Genomic DNA, 23,589 nt, shown 5'->3' with positions numbered 1-23,589 from the left:
CACGGTGAGTTCAGTATAATCTGTCTACAAATTAGGGAGTTCACTGAGGTCCAGTTGTGAAGATAAAACCGACAAACGACATAGAAAATCGGTGACGACATTGCCTGCACTTCTGACGTAACATATGTCATTCATAAACTGACATATGAGGTCCATATGACAAACGTTTTGGGAACGAGTCCTTGCCTGGGTGACAAAGCGTATATCAATGGCTCGTGGTCGGTAAATACCATGAGATGGCGACCTTCGATATCGTATTGGAACTATTTGATAGCGTCGTAAACAGCAAACAGTTCCTGGTCAAAGGTCGACCATTTATGCTGGGAAGCAGACAGTTTGTGGGAGAAAAATCTGAATGGCTGTAAAACAGAACCTACGGTTTGCTGAAGTGCCGCCCCCACTGCTGTATCACTCGCATCTGTAGTAAGCAAGATGGGAGCATCAGGAATGGGATGAGCGAGCGTAACAGTTGTCTGTAAGGCTGACTTTAGGTTATCTAATGCGCAAGCATATCTGGAGGCCACGTGACTGCCTGAGACACTGAAGTGTTTTTTTCTCCTGCGAGAGCATCCATCAGTGGTGCTTGTATGTCGGCAGTGTGGGGGATGTGTTGTAGTAATTTACTGTTCCAAGGAAGTGGTGGAGGCCCTGAAAATCTTCAGGCAAAGGCACCATACTAATGGCCTCAACTCGTTAGGGTAGGGGGTGGATGCCATCAGCAGAAACCCAGTGGCCCAGAAAAGTGACACTAGTGCAGTGGAGTTGTGACTTGTCGTTGTTCACTATGACACCGTTTGCTTTTAATAGGTGGAACACTGTATTTAAATGGAGTTCATCTTCCTCGAGGGAGGAAAAAAAAAAATTAACAAGTCGTCCAGGTAGGCAAATGCAAAGTCCAGTTTTCCGACCGAGTCGATGAACCGTTGCCATGTCTGTGCAGCATTTTGAACACCGAATGGCATAAGCCAATACTCGAACAACCCGATCGAGGTGGTGGTATTGGTTTTTTCAACTACTCCGGTGCCATTGGCAGTTGGTGACATGCCTTGTGACAGTCGATTACACTAAAAATTCATGCCCCATGCAGTTCCCCCCAGGGGGTCCACAACTCTTTTGTGGATACGTGCGTGGCGAGCACGGGGCCCCGAGCCATTGCAGCCTTCTTTCTCTCCAGGGCTGCATTTCCTTTCCCTTCCCCTCCTTTCCCCTCCATGCTCCTTTCCCCTCGCCCTCTTCTCTCCCTCTATTGGTGTCCTTGCTTATGTTGGCCCCTGCTATCCTCCTGGTTCTGTTGGTTTTACACTCCGGCTTTGTTGCGTAATCATCTCCTCCTTTTGGCATTCCTTGGTCCCCCTCTGGGGTTTGACCTCTATTACAAAATTTCTCCTCCGTAATGTGAGCCATTTGGAGAAGAGCACCTTACCTAGTGTCTCCAACGTGCGCCCTCCTAGTACATTCCACCTTCTCTTTCACGTCGTTGTCTGATGCTAGGGTGCATAGCCAGCACGGTAGCCGGCCCGTGTGGTGGGGTCGCTATGTACCCTTTTGGTTGAGCCCCCTGAACACACAGGGATCACACTTCTGATACCTGAGCTGTGACCTCCTCATGCATGCCTTGGAGTGGTTGCTCGTCATCCTGGAGCATTGGAACTCCCGGCACTGGCCGCCGTGCCAGACGGCCCTTGCTGTGGCTGGGTGGCGCCTGTGAGGAGAGCCCCTGATCGGAGTGGGTGGTATCAGGGCGGATGCGATGCGGATGAAATGCATACGGGTCCAAAACTCTGGCCGTTCTTCTGCGGCCGTCTCTCTGCGTGAAACTGATTCCTCAAGTGCTGCTTCTCTTGCCCCTTCGGCCTTCACTTCCATGGCTACCCCCTGGGAAGAGGGTCAGGCCCGTCGTCTAGGGGCAAAACCTTTCCCCTGTTATCTAGTTTGCACCAGGACTGATGGAGATACTTTCACCAGTGTCAAACCTTTATTGTTTGTGGAACACATTGAAGACAAGTTTGGCGAAGTGGACTCCCTGAGCAAGATGCGGTCGGGTTCGTTGCTGATAAAAACTGCTTCAGCTGCCCAATCCGCGGCCCTTCGTGCCTGTACCCATCTTGGCAAAATTCCTGTCAATTACCCCTCACCAGTCTCTAAATATGGTACAAGGTGTGATTTTTCACAGGGACCTCATCCTTCAAACTGATGAGGGACTTCGGGACAATCTCGGACAGCGGGGTGTTCACTTTGTTCGGCGTGTTCAGAAGGGTCCTAAAGATAATCGTATTGATACTGGTGCCTTTATCCTGGCCTTTGAAGGGGATACCCTCCCTGAGAAAGTTAAGATTATGGTTTATCGGTGTGATGTGAAGCCGTACATCCCACCTCCTATGAGGTGTTTCAAGTGATTGCGTTTTGGCCACGTCTTCTCGCTGTTCCCAGGCCCCTCTCTGTGGTGACTGTGGACGTCCACTCCATGAGGGGAGTCCCTGTGTTCCCCCTCCTGTATGTGTAAATTGTCGTGGTAGTCATTCTCCACGTTCACCAGATTGCCCAGTATATAAGAAAGAAAAAAAGATACAGGAGTATAAGTCACTCGATCGTTTAACCTACACAGAGGCCCGTAAGAAATATGCACGACTGCACCCTGTGTCCATGACATCTAGTTACGCCTTGGTTACATCTTCACCCCTTTCTCCCCCTTCCTTACCCCCATCCCGGACCCCTCTCCTCCCCCCCCCCCCTCCCCTGCGGCTCCCACACCTTCTCCTATGGGCACTGCTCCCCCTCCCCAGTCGGAGAAGTGTCCCACTCCTTCGGCGTCTGTTGGTCAAGGGCGCCTCTCCCGGGAGGCCCCTTACCCCGGCACCTTCCAGGTCAAAGGTCTGCTGCCGCGCAGCGACCGCGAGAGCAGCGGTCTGTCGGCTCCCAGGTCGCTCGGTCTCTTTCTATTCCTGATCTTGCTGCAGCTGGCTCCTTTATGCCACACAGCCCTCCTCAATCTCAGCCTGAAAAGAAGAAGAAACATAAATCCTGGGACAAAGAGCCTCTGGTGTCGCCGGAGGTCCCTTCCCCGACTTCACAACTGGATTCCGACCTGTTGTTCATGGATGTCGCCCCTCCTTGTCGGTGACGGGTGGGGACCCGGCGGTATGACTGGATTTAGCATGTTCAGCCCTCATTTAAACCATCATTCTGTGGTTCTCCAATGGAATTGTAATGGATACTATCGTCACCTTCCGGAATTGAAATCCCTTCTTTCGTCCTATTCTGCAGCTTGTGTGGTTCTCCAGGAATCTCATTTTACTGATGCTCACTCACCGACTCTCCGTGGGTTCCGTGTTTTGTGTCAAAATCAGGTCGGACCCTTGTGGGCTTCTGGTGGCGTTTGTACGTTGGTCCGTACAGACATTGCTAGCACGTGGATTCCTCTCCAAACTACATTGGAAGCGGTTGCTGTTAGGGTCCACTTAGACTCTGCAATCACAGTTTGCAATCTTTATCTCCCTCCTGACAGGACTCTTACACCTGCTGCCTTAACTGCCCTTCTTCAGCAACTTCCTCCTCCCTTCCTCCTCCTTGGGGATTTTAATGCTCATCATCCTTTGTGGGGCAGTGCCTTTCCATCTAGACGAGGTCTTCTTATAGACCAATTTATTGCAGACCACGACCTGTGCCGCCTTAATGATGGCTCCCCTACTCATTTCAGTGCCGGTCCATGGTACCTTTTCTGCCATTGATCTTTCTCTTTCTTCTCCCTGTCTCCTCCCTTCATTACACTGGTCGCCACACGACGACCTCTGTGATAGTGACCATTTCCCGTTGATTATCACGCTCCCTTCCCGCTCCCCGATGGACAGGTTACCTCGTTGGTCTTTCCACCGCGCCGATTGGCCTCTATACACTGCACAGGTCGAGTTTTCTCCCTCTTCGTCGGGTTGTATTGATGACGTCCTACGTGATGTCTGACGCGATTGTTCGCGCTTCTAGCCTTGCTGTCCCATGCTCATCTGGACCATTTCGTCGCCGGCAAGTTCCGTGGTGGAGTAGGCCATTGCCATCGCCATCTGTGATTGCCGTCGAGCTTTGCAACACTTTAAGAGGCACCCATCCGTAGCCAGCCTTACTACCTTTAAACGCCTCCATGCTAAAGCCCGTTATTTAATCAATCAGGGTAAGCGGATATGTTGGGAATGATTCGTTTCTTCCCTTGGTTCTACTGTCCCTCTGTCACGGGTATGGGCTACACTTCGTTCTCTCCAAGGCTGCCATTGGCAGTCCACCCTCCCCGGCCTTCACCTCCCAGGCCTTCACCTCCCAGATGGCCTTTGTACAGACCCACTAGTTCTTGCAGAACATCTTGCGACCCATTTTGCTGTGGCATCAGCATAAGTCTCCTATCCGGCTACTTTCCTTCGCCAGAAACAGCGGGCTGAAGCTTCCCCCTTATGTCTTACCCCTTGTGAGTCAGAATTTTACAACAAACCTTTTACTGGTTGGAAATCTCTTTCTGCTCTATCTTCTTCTCATGATACAGCCCCTGGCCCAGATTCCATTCATAACCAACTGCTTCAACATCTCAGTGCTCCACAATGGCAACATCATCTTCGGGTGTTTAACTGTATCTGGCTCCAGGGTGACTTCCCTTCTCAGTGGGAGGATAGCATCGTGGTTCCTGTCCTTAAGCCTGGTAAGAACCCCCTATCTGTTGACAGCTATCGGCCAATTAGTTTGACCAATGTTGTTTGTAAGTTACTTGAACGGATGGTAGCCCGTCGGCTCAATTGGGTCCTCGGATCTCGGGATCTATTGTCGCCTTACCAGTGTGGCTTTCGAGACGGACGGTCTTCAATCGATCATTTACTTCGCTTGGAATCCACAGTTAGACAGGCTTTTTCCCAGTGCCGCCATTTGGTTGCAGTGTTTTTTGACCTTCGCAAGGCCTATGACATCTTACTCACCCTTCATCAGTGGGGTCTTTGGGGCCCACTCCCGATTTTTATCCGCCAGTTCCTGATCCATCAGTCATTCAGAGTTCGAGTTGGTACTGCTTTCAGTTCTCCACGGACCCAGGAGACGGGCATCCCACAGGGTTCTGTCTTGAGTGTCCTTCTTTTCCTCGTTGCTATCGATGGACTTGTGGCCTCTGTCAGTCCCTTGGTCGCCCCCGCCCTGTATGTGGATGATTTCTGCATTTGGGTTAGTTCCTCCTCGATGGCATCTGCAGAGCGGCAGCTCCAGGTAGCTATATGGCGTGCCCCTGCATGGACCCTCTTACGCGGGTTTCAATTCTCTCTTTTTAAAATCACGAGTGGTCCACTTCTGTCGCCGTACTACAATCCTCCCTGATCCAGAGCTCTATCTCGCTGCACGACGATTGCCTGTGGTCCCACAGTTCCATTTCCTGGGTCTTCTTTTCGACAACAAGCTCACTTGGCTGCCCCATATCAGACATCCTGAAGGTAGGATGTTTTCGAAAACTCAATGTCCTTCGCTTCCTTGCACACTCCTCTTGGGGTGCGGACCGTTCCCTCCTCCTCCGTCTTTAGCGTGCTCTAGTTCTGTCTCGCTTGGACTATGGTTGTCAAGTTTATGGTTCAGCTGCTCCTTTCACACTGCACGTGTTGGATCCAGTCCACAATCGTGGTATCCGTTTAGCCACCGGTGCCTTCCCTACTAGCCCTGTTGATAGTCTCCTAGTTGAAGCTGGGATCCCCCCCCCCCCCCCTTTCTGTTCGGCGGTCCCAGCTTCTGGTGTCTTATGCACTCACTATCCGTTACTCTCCCACTCATCCTTCCTATTCTATCCTGTTCCCAGACCATGGATGTCGCCCACCCGACTGCCGCCCTCGGGCGGGTTTACCGGTTGGGCTGCGTCTTGCGTCTCTTTGCCGTGATTTTCAGCTTCCTTCTTTGTCCTGTCTTTCTCGCTCCCTCCCCTCCCCCCCTCCTTGGTTAGTTCCTCAGCCTCGACTTCGGATGGATCTCCGCTGCGGTCCGAAAGATTCCATCTCCCCGGTGGTGTTCCGTTCCTTTTTCCGCCAAATTTTGTGGGAGTTTCGCGATGCTGTTGTTTTTTACACTGATGGCTCTAAATCTGCTGATCGTGTTGGGTATGCCTTCACGTCCTCTGTTGGAACGGAAAGTCATCTGCTGCCACCTACATGTGGGGTGTTTACTGCGGAATTGATGGCAATGTCCCAGGCCCTTACCTTTATTAAACAGTCCCAACACAACCACGTTTTGTTATGCACGGACTCGATGAGTGGCCTTCTTGCTATTGACCGGTGTTTTTCACGCCATCCCTTGGTCTCTGCAATCCATGACCATCTCGCTGATATTCACCGTGCTGCTTGTTCTATTGACTTCCTTTGGGTCCCTGGCCATGTGGGTATCCCGGGTAATGAGCTCTCTGATCGCTTGGCTGGGGGAGCAGTTACTTACCCCCCCCCCCCCCCCCCCGTTTTCTGTAGCCCCTCTTGCAGCGGATTTACGGCTTCACATCAAATCCCACTTCGCACAGTCATGGGCCAATTCTTGGGAGGCTACTCCCCTGTCTAATAAACTTCGTGCAATTAAGGTGACACCAGACCCGTGGCGTTCTTCCTTTCGCATCTCCCGAAAGGACTCGACCACACTGTGTCCTCTCTGCATTGGCCATACTCGGTTGACCCATGGTTTTCTTTTGCGTGATGAGCCACCCCCACTATGTGGTTGTGGAGCCTTCCAGTCAGTAGCCCACACTTTGGTTGAATGCCCCCTTCTTTTGGCTCTGTGTGCTAAGTACAGGCTCCCCCACACTTTATCTTTGATGTTGGCTGACGATTCCCAGATGGTCTCTCTGGTTCTCGGTTTCCTCCGGGAAAGTGGTTTTTATTCTCAGTTTTAAGGTTTTTAATCTCTCACTGGTGTTAGGGCAGGGCAGTGAGTGTTTGGGTGTCTCCCACTGTAAGCAGTGTGTGGCGATTCCTGATTCACCTCCCTGACCGAATTCCTCTTTTCTTCCCCTTTTACTCTGTTTTTACCCTTATTTTTTTAAGGCTTGGTTAGTCTTTCTATTCCCATACGTACTTTCTACATTATAGCAGTTGTACCTTTTAAGTCACAGGTGGTCTTGCCTATGCTGCTTCAGCATAGTGTTTGGTTCGTTCTCTTGCCGACTTCGCTAATTTTGTTTTTTTCCAATGACAACATGACTGCCTTTTTACGTTTTTTCCCCTTTCCTTTATTGTTCTGACTTTACTGAGTTGTCCCATTAGCGGAATGGCGCATATTTGAAAAAAGGGACTGATGACCTTGCTGTTTGGTCCCTTAAACCTCAACCAACCAATCCATGCAGTTGGGAAGCAAAGTGGCGCTCTCAGATGAGAGGGAAGAGATACCTGAACTTATGGTACGGTCTGTGGAGTTAATGGTTAGTGTACCTCATTGTAGATTAGGTGACAGTGTGTGAGCTTATTATCTAAAAGTTCCTGAATAATAGCTTTGGTGTGTGTAAGTTTTTCCGGATTTAAGTGCCTAGCCTTTTGCACGTACCAGTGGGTCTTCTGTGGTACTGATTCTGTGGACAGTACCATTGTTGATTGCGAACACCGATGGGGATAATGGGGCTGCACCCGGTGCAAAACAACTAACCTGTAATGCAGACACTTGTGTGTCCCAGGCCGGTGGGTCAGCAGCTGTGGCAGTGATCCACTGGTAGTTCTTGTTGTAGAGCTCAGTGGGGTACTTGGCAGCATCACGGGCACAGCTTCTGTCCGACAGTATAAACGTCACACGTCATCGTCGGCAGGTGCGAGGAAGCAGTGTGGAGGTTGGGGGCATGGCCGTGTGTGACAGTTTGGTGACCTGATTGCGAGTGTCTGTGAGCTTGGCTTGCACAGTGGCAATGCATAAGCAGAGGGCTTCATTGCTGTCTCGAAGTTCATCGTTGTGTGATCTGAGAGAGCACTGCAACAGCGGTTTCAGCTAGCTCACACAATAGTGGCGCTCTCAGATGAGAGGGAAGAGATACCTGAACTTATGGTACGGTCTGTGGAGTTAATGGTTAGTGTACCTCATTGTAGATTAGGTGACAGTGTGTGAGCTAAGAGAAAATCTACCCCGAGCATGGGTTCATCCACCTCCGGGATAACAAAAGTCCACTGGAAGGGGGTGTTAATGTCCTGCAGTTTAAGGCTTAAATTAGTTATTCCAAGAGATTGAATCAGGGACTTATTGGCAGCTCAAAGTGGGGGGCAAGGCTGACGCTCGAATTTAATACCTATGCACAAAGGTATCACACTAACCTCGGCCCCCGTGTTGACTAAAAATGAAAGGGGGTAGGGGGGGTGTCTGGTGCAAACTGTGGAGTTCCAGGATAAACATCAAATTTCCTATCTTGGGTGCCCGGCTCGATTTGTAATGCCACTGATTCAGGTGGAAAGTTCACACTGGCACTTAGGAAACCCGAAAACATAGTCACAGGGGTTTGAATACATTGTGTCCGCGGTTCTTGAGCACTCGGAACACGTGGAAAGTTCATACTGAATGTAAAACATTCGTATTCAAAGTTTTGTGTGCAAAAAACGTTCTGTTGGTAAGGAACACTGCCACATGACTGCTGACTCATGTCCAATAATGGAAAGTTATTGTTTGTACCTGATGCCGGCACACATGGCTGTGGGAATGCAGAAGCACTGTCCTGTTACGTACTGCTAGTAGGTGTGTTCGGAAACTGCGTTGAACTATTACAAACACACAGTGGATAATTGAAAACCCTACCAAAGCGTCCGTTGGGAAACTTAGCTGGCACGTGTGCGGTGTGGTGGATGGCATGCGATCCATTGTGTACTGCTCGATGGAACGAAAGTTTGTTGTAGCACCCGCAAACAAAATTCGGCATCACTGGTATGGGTTTTAGTGTTGTAGGACTGCCGAATCCAATGATGCACACTATACCACATGTAATAAACACTATTTTATTACTTGGAAGCTCACATGTACAGTTAGATATATTCTTGATCTCTGTCAATTTTTGTAAACTTTTGCATGCGGCCACAGACTGCCGCAAAGAGTTTGGCAAAACAAAGATATTACACTTGACTTGGTTGATAGTTGCCACAAATATTATCAAATGTAGCTGCTGGCTGTAACTACAATATAATGATAAATTACCTTCAGAGTCAACACACCCATTTTAACTCACCCTCTTAGATTTTGCTGAAAGTTGGTATACTTATAGTGGGCACTGAGACTAAGAAAAATACCAAATTTCAATTTTTTATCTCAAACCATTCCTGAAATATGGCTATGTAAACTTTTCAAAAACCAGCTAAAAATGTGTGAACGGACTTTTTAAATTGTCCTAGGAGCTGCCCTAATTCAGCTACAAAACTGGGAAAGGTGTCGTTTTGCAGCATTTTGCATGCTCTTTCGAGGGATATACAACAAAACGTAGCTTCTAATTAATAACCTTATTCAAAATACTAATTAATATTTTGACTTAATTTTAATTTTTTACAAAAAGTACATAATTGAAAATTTTCAAAATATTTCCATAACTACTTCATACTATTGTAAATCACATGGCAAAACATAAATCTGGGATGATGGGTTCATTGTTAAAAAAAATTATTCCGGGCTCTTGTTTTTCACTAATGGCCCTAGTTTGACCAAATTGACCTTTAACGAACAGGAATTTCTTTAAAATATACTGAAAGGTAAGTAAAAAAGTGTTAGAAATATCAAAACATCACCTTATTAAACCAAAACTAATCAGCCTATTTTATAATTAAGTTGATTGCTTATTTTAATTTCATACAACTTCACTAACAGTATATTAACCGATATAACAAAAACAAGAAATTGACCATTTAACTACAAACTGAAATAAAGTATGAATAAGTGCAAGTATTTATTTTATAATTCTGGTCCATGATGTTTGAAATGGAACTATTAAACAAATTAAATACGTAATGCTTGTTTTTGAGTAATAGGTATCTGTACATAGCTAAATTTAACACAATAGGTACTAATAATAATTTTGAAACAACTTTCTATAAAATATACATTAACACTAACCTGAGACAAAAATTAAGTTTTGAGTTGAAAGCAGTTTCCCAATAAATTGTCTTGGAACTTCACATATTACATTTTAATAAAGCTGACTGGGTTTGGTTTACATCACTTTCATTAAGAATGTATGTTCTCCCTGTCGGAGTAAATGGATTCACTTTTGTGAGAACATCCACAACTGAGACCCACAGGACATCTGCATGTGCAGGATAAGAGAATGACTTAGCTGGCCCACATGGATGAAGAAAAGTTATTTTCACTTCATCAAGTTCTTGGTTTTTTTCTCAAATGTACCCAAGCCACAAGTTTCTGCCATATACAGTGGTGACATAGCCTGATACATCTTGTAACTTCAGTTTGTCTGGTGCTGTAGTTACTTCCCTCTCCCAACTCCGCATATCACCAGAGAAGTATTTGACTATTAATTTTGATGTAGTGTTGGGAATGAAAGTGTGAAATTGCTGTGTTCCTTTGTCAGTGCCTCTTCAAGTCGGTTTTTTAAGAATTTCTGAAGCAGCGTAGTCTTCTTGAGTGGAATATGCAAAATCAACATTTGTGATATTATCTACTGCCCACTCAAATAGATCTCGTGCAGTTTGGATCTGATTTTGGTATGGCCTTTGCAAACTTGCACGAGCTGCCAGTCTCTTTACTGAACTCCCTACTCCATCACAAGGCCCTTTCCCATGTACTTTGGCTGAAAAGTGCCACTCAGCTTTTATGTTGAAGTCTTCCTCGTGAAGGCAAAGGTTCAGGAAGTTTTTCTTATTTTTATACTGAGCGGCAGAACTGTCAGAATAATAGTATATCTTTTTTGGAATCTTTTGAAATTTATTTGTTAGATATGAAATTAGCTTATTTTGAAAGGTGTAAACCGCAGTTGTATTGTGCTCCAGGCAATCAGAAACAATGACAAAGCTCATATGCTCAATTTTGTCTTCCTGATTGTAATATATAACAAAAGGATGAATGGTAATCTGTTGTCTTGTCCAGTGGAAACTCTGAGCTTCATCCTGTAGAACTATACTATAATTTTCTGAAAAATCACATATGACAACAAATTCAGATTCCATGAGGTTTTCTCTTGTGGAGTTGAGGACTGTTCGTTGTTGCTTGGCAATGAAATCATGCCAAATCAAAGTTGACATCTTACTGCAAAATAAATCTATGAATTCTTCAGAAGTTTTCTGAACAATTTCCAGATTACAACGGTCAACTGACATCCACTGTTGGAACTGAACTTGTTCAATTAAGTTTTCATGAAGAGGGTCTTTTAAAATTTTATATATGACAGTTTCTCCTAGGCAGTATTCACAGTTTCCCATGTTGCAATCAACTGATGATGGGTGGCAAAGCATTTTTGCAATGCACTGCTTATAATTGTTTAAGCTGCTGTTTGCTACTGTAGTTAGTTTGCACAATAATGCTGTAGGCACACAAAGCCTTGGAAGGTAACAATGCAGACTACTTCATCTCAACAATGGCTCCAGTCTCTGAATTATTGTACAGACATCAAGCCCTACGTATACGGTCCTCTACTGACGTACTACCTTAAAGGTCAGCTTGGTCAAACTAGGACCGTTAGTGAAAAACAAGAGTCTGGTTCATTGTTAAAAAAAATTATTTCAATCATCATCCACATTTATATTTTTCCATGTGATTTGCAACAGTATGAAGCAGTTATGGAAATATTTTGAAAATTTTCAATTATGTACTTTCCGTAAAAAAAATAAATCAAAATATTAATTACCATTTTGAAAAAGGTTATTAACTAGAAGCTATGTTTTTGTCTACCACTGGAAAGAGCATGAAAAATGCTGCAAAATGACACCTTTCCCAGCTCTCTAGCTTGATTAGGGCAGCTCCTAGGGCAATTTAAAAAAAAAAGTCCATTCTCACACATTTTCACCAGTTTTTGAAAAGTTTACATGACCATATTTCAGGGATGGTTTGAGGTAAAAAATTGAAATTTGGTATTTTTCTTAGTTTCAGCACCCACTATAAGAATACCCACTATAAGAATACCAACTTTCAGCAAAATCTAAGAGGGCGAGGTAAATTTTTTATTTAAAGTGTGTTGATTTGACATGGAATGACCCTTCAGTCAAAATTCCCGCCCCAAAAAATCAGTATTTCATATCTGTTCCCCTTCCTGCTATTTTGAGATAGCAAACATACAGCATTATATAACTTCGTGTAAATACACTAGATCAAAAATGTTTCAAAACATTTAAAAATCTTTACACTTAACTTTTTGTTCACACAAATTTCACTAACTTCATATTCAGTGAAATTTATGAATTACAGTGAATGTAATGCAATCTTCAAAGTTTCTCAACATAAGCGACATGATCATTCTCTATTTCAAAATCTTACCATTTTTAGCATTGTACTTCAAAATAATTTTCATTATCACAGTGAGATCATGGATTTTAACCTAAGTCATAAATATATATACTACAAATTTCTTTATACACAAAAAGAATAAGATAGACTGATAGCAAAAGGAAATTTGTATGAAGATAAACAGGAGTCAGACAAAACATGCAGTATGGAAGTCAAAATCTTTGAAATAATTTTGCAAGAGCATTGGACCCTGGACTTGCAACACCCATGTTTAAAGTGCTTGTGACACCATGGGGATACCTTTTACTACAGTGTACCTATTTCACTTTCCTGGTTTTCAACTGTTTCAAATTTTGTCACTGATTCATTGGCAAACCCTAGTTGTATTAGTTCAGAGTTTACAACTTTTCTTCCACACGTCCTGTAACATCTAAACTTTTTTTCTTTACGTTTCTTCTAACTCTGTACCAGATGATGTTGTTTGCAGCACTGGCATCTGTACTTTCCAACATTCCAACTCTTTAAGTTTGTTAAAGCAATCCTAAAACCCAAATTTTCACATTAACCTGCTATAGTAGTAGTTTATTATTACAGCTGCTTGCAGTGTCCTTCTACTAAAAATGTTTGGTAGTATCCTCACACTATATATAATTTAACAATTACTTAAGTTTTTAATATAACTCATTATTTATTGAAGTGTAAAGCTGCATTGAGATTAACACTACCTAGCTTTGTAACAGTTTCCAAAATTTACGCCAGTTCACAGCTGCTGCAGTCATGTCTTCTTAATTTACTCTTGGTATTGGTAGCAAGATGTCTGCCTCTCCTCAACCAACAGTGTGGGTAACTCATAGGTTGGAACTATTGCAGTGGAGGACCAACTAATTTAACGATCATCAGGTCACTGACAGTATAAAGATGATATGAAATCCTTGCTGGTGTGGTGGTGATTCATTTGTGAAAACTTATGTTCACATTCACCAATATATACAGGAGCATATGTCGCTGCACTGAGCAGAGGCAGGAAGGATGCTGAAATTCTATTCTTTATCAAATAATCCTGAAATCCTAAAAGTGTCCCTGTCTGGAATACCAAAATGACGACCTAAAATTTTACACTTGTTTCAACATATGTTCCAGGATTTTCAGCACAAATTGATGAGTCCAACACATATGCACATTCAGAGATAACAGTATTGTCTGCCTGCAGGAGACAATTCTCCAAGTACTGTTTTAAACAATCACGAAAACTGCTGAGCTGAGGATGTCTGCTTTTTGTTCCCTTTTCCAATGCATTCAATTCTTCTACTGCTTTGAGAGCTTCACAGTAATGAGGACTGCTGTTCAGTTTCCTTCTTCGAACATTTCTGATCTTTTGTTGGACAGAATGCTGTGTGATGTCTTGGTGACTGTAGTTTTGGTGACTGTAGTTAGACTTCGCTCTGAGGATTCTTGCAGGGTATCACATATTAATGAAATCAACTTCTGTGATGGACTTGAATAAACGTCAGTTGACTTCCTGCTTTGATCATCTTCGGCAGCTATGAGGTGAACAACCAAAGCTTTGGAGTTTCCCAAACTACTGACACACATCAGAAGATTGATCCTACCCACCTGGTACCAAAGATTCTGCCTATTTTGTGAATTTCAATTTAAAGTATGTCTGCATGCTACTTTAACTTCAGCATTCTTCAGTAAATAGTGGTGCATTGAATATACCTTGTTTAAGAAAGACCTGAAGTGAATTACATGTGATGCAAACTCTTTATTACATCACCAACTGACAGTCTATAACTAGTGCAACAGGAAACTAAAATCCGGGAGAAATGCGGTTCATTGATGTTGTTGTTGTTGTCTTCAGTCCTGAGACTGGTTTGATTCAGCTCTCCACGCTACTCAATCCTGTGCAAGGTTCTTAATCTCTCGTTACCTACTGCAACCTACATCCTTCTGAATCTGCTTAGTGTATTCATCTCTTGGTCTCCCTCTACGATTTTTACCCTCCAAGCTGCCCTCCAGTACTAAATTGGTGATCCCTTGATGCCTCAGAACATGTCCTACCAACCAATCCCTTCTTCTAGTCAAGTTGTGCCACAAATTTCTCTTCTCCGAAATTCTATTCAATACCTCCTCATTAGTTATGTGATCTACCCATCTAATCTTCAGCATTCTTCTGTAGCACCACATTTTGAAAGCTTCTATTCTCTTCTTGCCTACACTATTTATTGTCCACATTTCACTTCCATAAATGGCTACACTCCATACAAATACTTTCAGAAACGACTTCCTGACACTTACATCTATACTCGATGTTAACAAATTTCTCTTCTTCAGAAAAGATTTCCTTACCACTGCCAGTCTACATTTGATATCCTCTCTACTTCGACCATCATCAGTTACTTTGCTCCCCAAATAGCAAAACCCCTTCACTACTTTAAGTATCTCATTTCCTAATCTAATTCCCTATTTAATTAAACTACATTCCATTATCCTTGTTTTGATTTTGTTGATGTTCATCTTATATCCTCCTTTCAAGACACTGTCCATTCCGTTCAACTGCTCTTCAAAGTCCTTTGCTGTGTGACAGAATTACTATGTCATCGGCGAACCTCAAAGGTTTTTATTTCTCCTCCATGGATTTTAATACCTACTCCAAACTTTTCTTTTGTTTCCTTTACTGCTTGCTCAATATATAGATTGAATAACATCGGGGAGAGGCTACAACCCTGTCTCACTCCTTTCCCAACCACTGCTTCCCTTTCATGCCCCTCGACTCTTATAACTGCCATCTGGTTTCTGTACAAATTGTAAATAGCCTTTCGCTCCCTGTATTTTACCCTTGCCACCTTCAGAATTTGAAAGAGTATTCCAGTCAACATCGTCAAAAGCTTTCTCTAAGTCCAAAAATTCTAGAAATGTAGGTTTGCCTTTCCTTAAACTTTCTTCTAAGATAAGTTCTATGGTCAGTATTACCTCACGTGTTCAAACATTTCTATGGAATCCAAACTGATCTTCCCCGAGGTCAGCTTCTATGAGTTTTTCCATTCGTCTGTAAAGAATTTGCGTTGTTAATTTGCAGCTGTGACTTATTAAACTGATAGTTCAGTAATTTTCACAGCTGTCAACATCTGCTTTCTTTGGGATTGGAATTATTATATTCTTCTTGAAGTCTGAGGGAATTTCACCTGTCTCATACATCTTGCTCACCAGATGGTAGTTTTGTCATGACTGGCTCTCCCAAGGCCATCAGTAGTTCTAATGGAATGTTGTCTACTCCCGGGGCCTTGTTTCGACTTCAGTCTTTCAGTGCTCTGTCAAACTCTTCGCGCAGTATCATATCTCCCATTTCATCATCATCTAACTCCTCTTCCATTTCCATAATATTGTCCTCAAAACATTACCCCTGTATAGGCCCTCTATATACTTCTTTCACCTTTCTGCTTTTCCTTCTTTGCTTAGAACTGGGTTTCCATTGAGGTTACTGCTACTTATTTTCATCCCATCATCACTGCTGCTGCATCTGGTTTGAATGAAATAAGATTTTCTTTCAGGAAGTCATTAGAAAGTCCCATGGATTACAAATAATTTAGCAATGGGTTACAAATACTATCAGCAGTAATGTTATTCAAATCATCTATATGAATGAATATATTTGTGGGCTCTTGTGTTGGGGAGTTTGGTTCATAAATAAATTATTAAAATGAGTAACTGATGTGCTATCATCAATAATAAGATATTTTTGATCTTGTCAAAATCAGTATTTTCCTAGTGCAATGCCATTAATAATGTTAGGACACACATTTCCAGACTGTAAAAGGTGGCCCATGTCAAGTCCATTAAGTTTTTGCAGTCAATTTTTGTCTCAAAACCACCGAAACATTTTTTGTGACTTTAAAAGCAGCCCGAAATACATTTGCTGTCACTTCCTGTTCATTATGAAATGTCCTAGTGCAAGCATTTTCCGGTGTCTTCTATTCAGCACAAAGTAGTATTTTGGCGGGAGTTTTATAAATGGAACTTTCTGAGAGTGTAAATATTTTTTTCTGCAAAGAAACCGTCTCCTTTTCTTGAATCACCTGTAGACACACACACACACACACACACACACACACACACTAGCACAAGGTTGTGGAATCCCTGTGCCCTGTTTCTTTCTTCCTACGTCCAAATTTCCTACATTTTTGCAAGTTTTCCAATGAAGTTTACTTAAAATGATTAAAAAGTAATTTTTGCAACAAAATGCACTTTCTTCATGCAGAGTCCAACATTTTTTATGATCGTTTGACTTGCTATTGTACACAAATTCATTCACTGTATTGTCACACTTGAGTTCAGGGTTCAGGTTTAAATTTTTATTTTTTTCATCCAGCAACATCCAAATTAATTTCCACTTGCAGAATAATTGACAAGTTTTAGCTTTTTACATGCAGTAGAACAAGCAAAATAGTTCGCTGCTGCACATATTATCTTAACCTTTAAGCTACCTTGTAAGGAAAGGCAGGACACACTGTACAGTCATACATACAACCAACAAGAAGGTAGAAGTAAGTGAATAACCAGCCATGAAATGGCCCCATGTGTTAGCTCACTCACAGAATAAGAAAATAAATTTACTGACAGTCTGCCAGTGGTTCAATTGATGAGAATGGTTGTCTGATGCTTCAAAACTTTTAAAACAGCTAACTCTTTAGTGGGTGAATGTTTTGTAGCAACTTAGCAAAGATAATTCTTTCGCTATCCTATTAGAATTGCGATCTACTGACTAGATTTTTTGATGATTTTATTTTTGTGATATAGGACCAAAAACTATGGTGGTACACACAATCCCCACAGCACCTTTTTGAGGTACTTAATTCCTGGTAAATGGATTTTCTCTCTTTCCTTTTGTGAGCTGTTGTGTGTTGCCATTACGCATAAAAAAATAATGAACATTATTTTCTGTTTTCATATTATGTTTCCTTTTACTTTATTTAAAAAGGTAAGGATAATATATAAAAATGCAGTAAATGAAGCAGGCAAACAGGAATACAAACATCTCAAAAATGAGATAGACAGGAAGTGCCAAATGGCTAAGCAGGGATTGCTAGAGGACAAATGTAAGAATGTAGAGGTTTATCTCACTAGGGGTAGGATAGATACTGTCTACAGGAAAATTAAAGAGACCTTTGGAGAAAAGAGAAACACCTGTATGAATATCAAGAGCTCAGATGGAAACTCAGTTCTAAGCAAAGAAGGAAAAGCAGAAAGGTGAAAGGAGTATATAGAGGGCCTATACAGGGGTAATGTTTTGAGGACAATATTATGGAAATGGAAGAGGAGGTAGATGATGATGATGAAATGGGAGATACGATATTGCGCGAAGAGTTTGACAGAGCACTGAAAGACTGAAGTCGAAGCAAGGCCCCGGGAGTAGACAACATTCCATTAGAACTACTGACAGCCTTGGGAGAGCCAGTTCTGACAAAACTCTACCATCTGGTGAGCAAGATGTACGAGACAGGTGAAATTCCCTCAGACTTCAAGAAGAATATAATAATTCCAATCCCAAAGAAAGCAGATGTTGACAGCTGTGAAAATTACCGAACTATCAGCTTAATAAGTCACAGCTGCAAATTAACAACGCAAATTCTTTACAGACGAATGGAAAAACTCATAGAAGCTGACCTCGGGGAAGATCAGTTTGGATTCCATAGAAATGTTTGAACACGTGAGGTAATACTGACCATAGAACTTATCTTAGAAGAAAGTTTAAGGAAAGGCAAACCTACATTTCTAGAATTTGTAGACTTAGAGAAAGCTTTTGACAATGTTGACTGGAATACTCTTTCAAATTCTGAAGGTGGCAAGGGTAAAATACAGGGAGCGAAAGGCTATTTACAATTTGTACAGAAACCAGATGGCAGTTATAAGAGTCAAGGGACATGAAAGGGAAGCAGTGGTTGGGAAGGGAGTGAGACAGGGTAGTAGCCTATCCCCTATGTTATTCAATCTGTATGTTGAGCAAGCAGTGAAGGAAACAAAAGAAAAATTCAGAGTAGGTATTAAAATCCATGGAGAAGAAATAAAAACTTTGAGGTTCGCCGATGACATTGTAATTCTGTCAGAGACAGCAAAGGACTTGGAAGAGCAGTTGAACGGAATGGATAGTGTCTTGAAAGGAGGATATAAGATGAACATCAACAAAATCAAAATGAGGATAATGGAATGTAGTCGAATTAAATCGGGTGATGCTGAGGGAATTAGATTAGGAAATGACAAAGTAGTAAAGGGGTTTTGCTATTTGGGGAGCAAAGTAACTGATGATGGTCGAAGTAGAGAGGATATCAAATGTAGACTGGCAGTGGTAAGGAAATCTTTTCTGAAGAAGAGAAATTTGTTAACATCGAGTATAGATGTAAGTGTCAGGAAGTCGTTTCTGAAAGTATTTGTATGGAGTGTAGCCATTTATGGAAGTGAAATGTGGACAATAAATAGTGTAGGCAAGAAGAGAATAGAAGCTTTCAAAATGTGGTGCTACAGAAGAATGCTGAAGATTAGATGGGTAGATCACATAACTAATGAGGAGGTATTGAATAGAATTTCAGAGAAGAGAAATTTGTGGCACAACTTGACTAGAAGAAGTGATCAGTTGGTAGGACATGTGTTGAGGCATCAAGGGATCACCAATTTAGTATTGGAGGGCAGCGTAGGGGGTAAAAATGGTAGAGGGAGACCAAGAGATGAATACACCAAGCAGATTCAGAAGGAAGTAGTTTGCAGTAGGTACTGGAGGATGAAGCAGCTTGCACAGGATAGAGTAGCGTGGAGAGCTGCATCAAACCAGTCTCAGGACTGAAGACCACAACAACTTACCACAATGTGAAAACAATCCTAGAAACTTTACCATGCAATACAGATATGAATTGATACAGATCACAATAATGTATATTGCAGAAGCAAAGCAATGTGTTCAGACATCAGTAGTGATCACATGATAAACAGAAACTGACCGTTGTAGCAGTTTTCATACACTTGGTGCAGTGTACTACCACAAGATGTCATAGACAGAGGTGGTAAGACACATTCCCAAAAGCTTTGAGATACCTGTAGGTTTGTGGTTTGTATGTTTCACAGGGGCAACAAATGAGAGATTGATTTTATGGTAAGTATACTTCCCAAGTTTCTTCCAGAAACTAATTTGGTGGTAACCATACTTAGCAATAACATCTAAAACACCATTGTTTGGTGGTATACATACTTTCCACAGTTCTGGAGGCTATATTTCACAACAAACAGAAACTACATCTTTTGCAGTGGACTGCAACTGAATTGCGGTAGTGGTAGCACAGGTTCCCCTTAAACACTGTGAAGAAATAAATTTGGTGGGAAGTATATACCCCATAGCCCATAAGAGGTAAAACAAGGGTGTAGGCACAGTCTGTGGGTGCATCTGGAGGTCACTTTAAATGTTTTTCTTGAATAATTCGAACTACAGCACCTAGAGAAAACGTATCCCAGTACAAAATTTAACTACATTAAATTTCCTACGAAAAGGTGCTGTTAATTTTGTCTGTAGCACTAAGTCTGTGCATAGTGCAGATTAGAGAATATGACAACCCCATGCATGGTTTTTGAAGGCAGAAGTAAAGGAAACGGTATAGAAACTAAATATTCTTAAGAAAATGCTTAAGTTTTATGTTGGTTTAGTTTTTCCACAGAAAATGAAATCGAGGGAGTAGAAAGGTTGGCTGAGCATAAAGACTGTTCTTGCAACCACCCTTCACAATATAATATTGTGGTGTCATACAATGCACACACAAAAGAAAAATGCTGCATGAACAACGTTCTATTTGTTGTGGTGTACTGAAGCATGTCTGTTTCCTGTCCTTGAACTGTTCTGCAATGAGATATATCAAAATTAATAAACTTGGTGTCTGTTAATTGTTGTTTGGTGTGTTCAGATAAGATAATCAGAAATGTTCAAAGTTAAAGGAACAAATGCAGAGTTCGTTAGGAAGAAGAGATACAAAACAAAAGGAAATCAGATGTGCTTGGTGAAACCTGTTACTGGGAGTATTCCTCCATTTGGTGACAATGATAGGATGAAGACACGTTAATCTATCATTAGACAGCAGTGTCCACTGACTCCTGGCTTTCTTCTATGGTGAAAGTGCTTGTCAGTTTGTGGAGCTTTTTCTGTTAGCAGTCCAATAAAGAACATTTTAAGAAGCTGTGACATGGTCACAAATATATTACAGTGAGTGATTTTTGTACCCAACTCTTCCTTTGCTTAATCTGACGGTATTCTGCATTAATTACTGAATGCCTCTCTAAATAAATTTTTCCTTTTTGTCTAGTATAGAATGTTATACATAATTAATTTTCTTAAGTTGAGAGTATTACTCATGTTTTCTTGTCCCTTCTCTGATTATACATATAACTAGACAACCTTGTTAATTGACTAGTACAGTGTTCTACCATTCTTTTCTAGGAACTGTCACAGATTACAATGAGCCCTCTGATGGTTAAGTTCCTTTGAACTCTTTGGTCCAGGTGGCATTCTGGCAGTCATGCCAACAGGGGGCACTGATTATTTATTAAAGGCTGTTTTCATTCATTTGGCTTCCTTCCCTATTTGTTCTATCATTTGTATATTATTTTGTGAAATCCATAAGCTCTTAGGTATGTTACCATATTTTTGTCTAAAATTGACCCCAAGAGCATACCAGAATTATGGTCACTTATTTTCCCTTATTTACAATCTAACTTCACCCATGTTTAAATTTTGCATTTTATTACTGTGATGACTTGCACACCCGGTTATCCCACTACACACTTTACTGATTGTATTCTTCTTTTCATTCCGTATCGTACAATAATGAGTGAAGAATGTGTACACCTACACAAGCAACATCTGGCGAGCTTGTGACACAATTTGTGGCTACTGTAAAACAGTTCATGAACAGTAGCACTGTTAACAAGATGATATGTAAGTATGACGATGCTGTGCTGATTCTGTGTTTCTTTTGTTGATGCCACTATGGCTCCATTATATTAGGACAAGTTTTAAAAACAGTTACACTTCATCATATTTAAAGTGTATAATTTTCACAAATATGTCAGAAATACTTTTCGTTATGGTGTATTTCATTATTTTAACCTGTAGACAATCCACTAGTTGTATTTGCGTCTTTTCCAAGTTTTGCTGCAGATCTGAAGATAGTCATTGCTGACGTAAACTGGTAGTCTCAGGATCTGCAGAGTTTATTTATAGATAGAAATAGGGAAATTTCTTCCAGTACATTTTAATGTTTGTTGCACAAACATGTTGTATGTTAATCTTCTGCTATATTAACTAAGAACTGCATTGATGGAAAATGATAAATGACTATGCACCAAAAAGGTGTTCGGCAGTTGATAGACATGTACAAAAGACATAACTGCTAAACTTCAAGAAAATTCTCTCTCTCTCTCTCTCTCTCTCTCTCTCTCTCTCTCTCTCTCTCTCTCTCTCTCTCCCCCCCCCCCATCCCCCCTCTCCCCCCATCCCCCCTCTCCCCCCCCCCTCTCCCCCCGTCTCTCCTTAATGCTACCAGTTGACACATCTACAAATGGTTACATTTAAATATTCATACATTCAAAGGCTGGCTGCCTAATCACATTTTTAGGTTAACTTTCAAATTCTTTTGGGGATTTCTCTCAATTGAAGAAAACGCAAATTTTGCACAAAATTAAAACAATATGATCAAACATTCTGATCAACAAAACTGTCAATAATTTGTTAATTTCAGATATGTTTGGTGGAAGTGTAGGTTTAGCTGTAACTCAGGCTATAAGTCTGAGTGGAACATTCCAGTGGGGCCTGAGACAATCTGCGGAACTGGTCAATCAGATGACATCTGTAGAGAGGATGTTAGAATTCACAAATGTTGAACAGGACCTATCTGAGGATGAAGATGAAACTTCCATATCTTCAGAAACTAAGAGAGGTAAGAGTGTATTGTGTGTTGTAATTTTACAGCGGCTTATGCAGAAGTGTCTCCATGACATTCATTTTACTCTGATAGCCATATGAGGGGCACCCAAAAAAAAAAATTATTTTTAAAAGCTATATATTTTCAAACTGTTTACAAAGCAACCTTATCCCATTCAAAATACTCTTCGTTACAACTAATACATTGTTCTGCTGGTGCTTCCACTGTTAAAACAAGTCATCTTTAGAAATGGCTGACAGCTCCCCCCCTCCTTTTTCTTGACTTCTTCAATGTTGTCAAATTGGTGTCCTTTCATGCCCCTTTCAAAGTGTGGAAATAGTTGCATGGAGCCAGATCAGGTCAGTAAGGTATGCAGGGCAGTGGAATCGTGCCATTTTTAGCCAAAAACTGTAAAAGGCGGCTGTGTGTTGAGATGCATTGTCATGGTGGCAGAACTAGTCTGTCAATCACAAATAGAGTTGTCTGATGAACATCGTGTGCAATCTTCTTAACTTCAAAATAATAGGTTTGACCAATAGTCTGATTGGGGGGAACAAATTCTGAATGAACTATTCCATTGATATCAAAAAGCAAATCAGCATTGTTTCCATGTTTGGTTTGACTTGACGACATTTTGTTTGGAGGGGGTGACGATGTCTTCCATTGGCTTGTGTGTTGCTTTGTTTCTGGGTTGTAACCATGACTCATCGCCAGTAATGACCTTTCATAGAAAATCTGAATGAATTTCAAGCTGTTGTTTCAAAGCATGACATGTTTAAACTAGCCATTCCTTTCGTCAGTCAGAATTCAAGGAACACACTTGACAGCAACCTTTTTCATTCCTAAATCTTCTGTTAAAATTCATTGAACCAGGCTCCAAGATAAACCTGTAATCTCTGGCAGTTCAGAAATTCTCTGTCGACAGCCTGAATTTTTTCAATATTTCCATAGATTTTGGCTGTTGATGGATATCCAGAACATGGTTTATCATAAATAGACATGTTGCCATTTTTAAATTGAGCAAACCACTCATACTCTAGTTTTCCCCACAGTATCATCTTTGTAAGCTGTTTTCAACATTGAAGTTTCAGCAGCATTTTTACCATGTAGAAAACAAACTTTCAATGCAGCACATTGTTCACTTAAACCTGTAATCATAAAAATGAAACAAGAACAAAACAGCAGTAGCAAAAACGATCACTGCAGATGAACAGAACAAGCCAGGTCAACAACAGATGTCACTGAA

At 41.8% G+C, this 23,589-nt stretch overlaps 1 protein-coding gene across 1 annotated transcript in view; it reads left to right on the top strand.

The window, feature by feature from the left end:
- Positions 1-23,589, top strand: part of LOC126456512 (ATP-binding cassette subfamily C member 4-like) — a 108,439-nt gene that overhangs the window by 41,137 nt on the left and 43,713 nt on the right. Inside the window, exon 19 of the mRNA XM_050092262.1 lies at positions 22,161-22,358. Within this exon, the coding sequence (XP_049948219.1) occupies positions 22,161-22,358 (198 nt within the window). The remainder of the gene's footprint in view (positions 1-22,160; positions 22,359-23,589) is intronic.

This window comes from Schistocerca serialis, chromosome 2 (assembly GCF_023864345.2).
Source record: "Schistocerca serialis cubense isolate TAMUIC-IGC-003099 chromosome 2, iqSchSeri2.2, whole genome shotgun sequence".
Lineage (NCBI taxonomy): Eukaryota > Metazoa > Arthropoda > Insecta > Orthoptera > Acrididae > Schistocerca > Schistocerca serialis.
The sequence above is the reverse complement of the archived record's forward strand: the minus strand, read 5'-3'. Positions and strand labels throughout refer to the sequence as shown.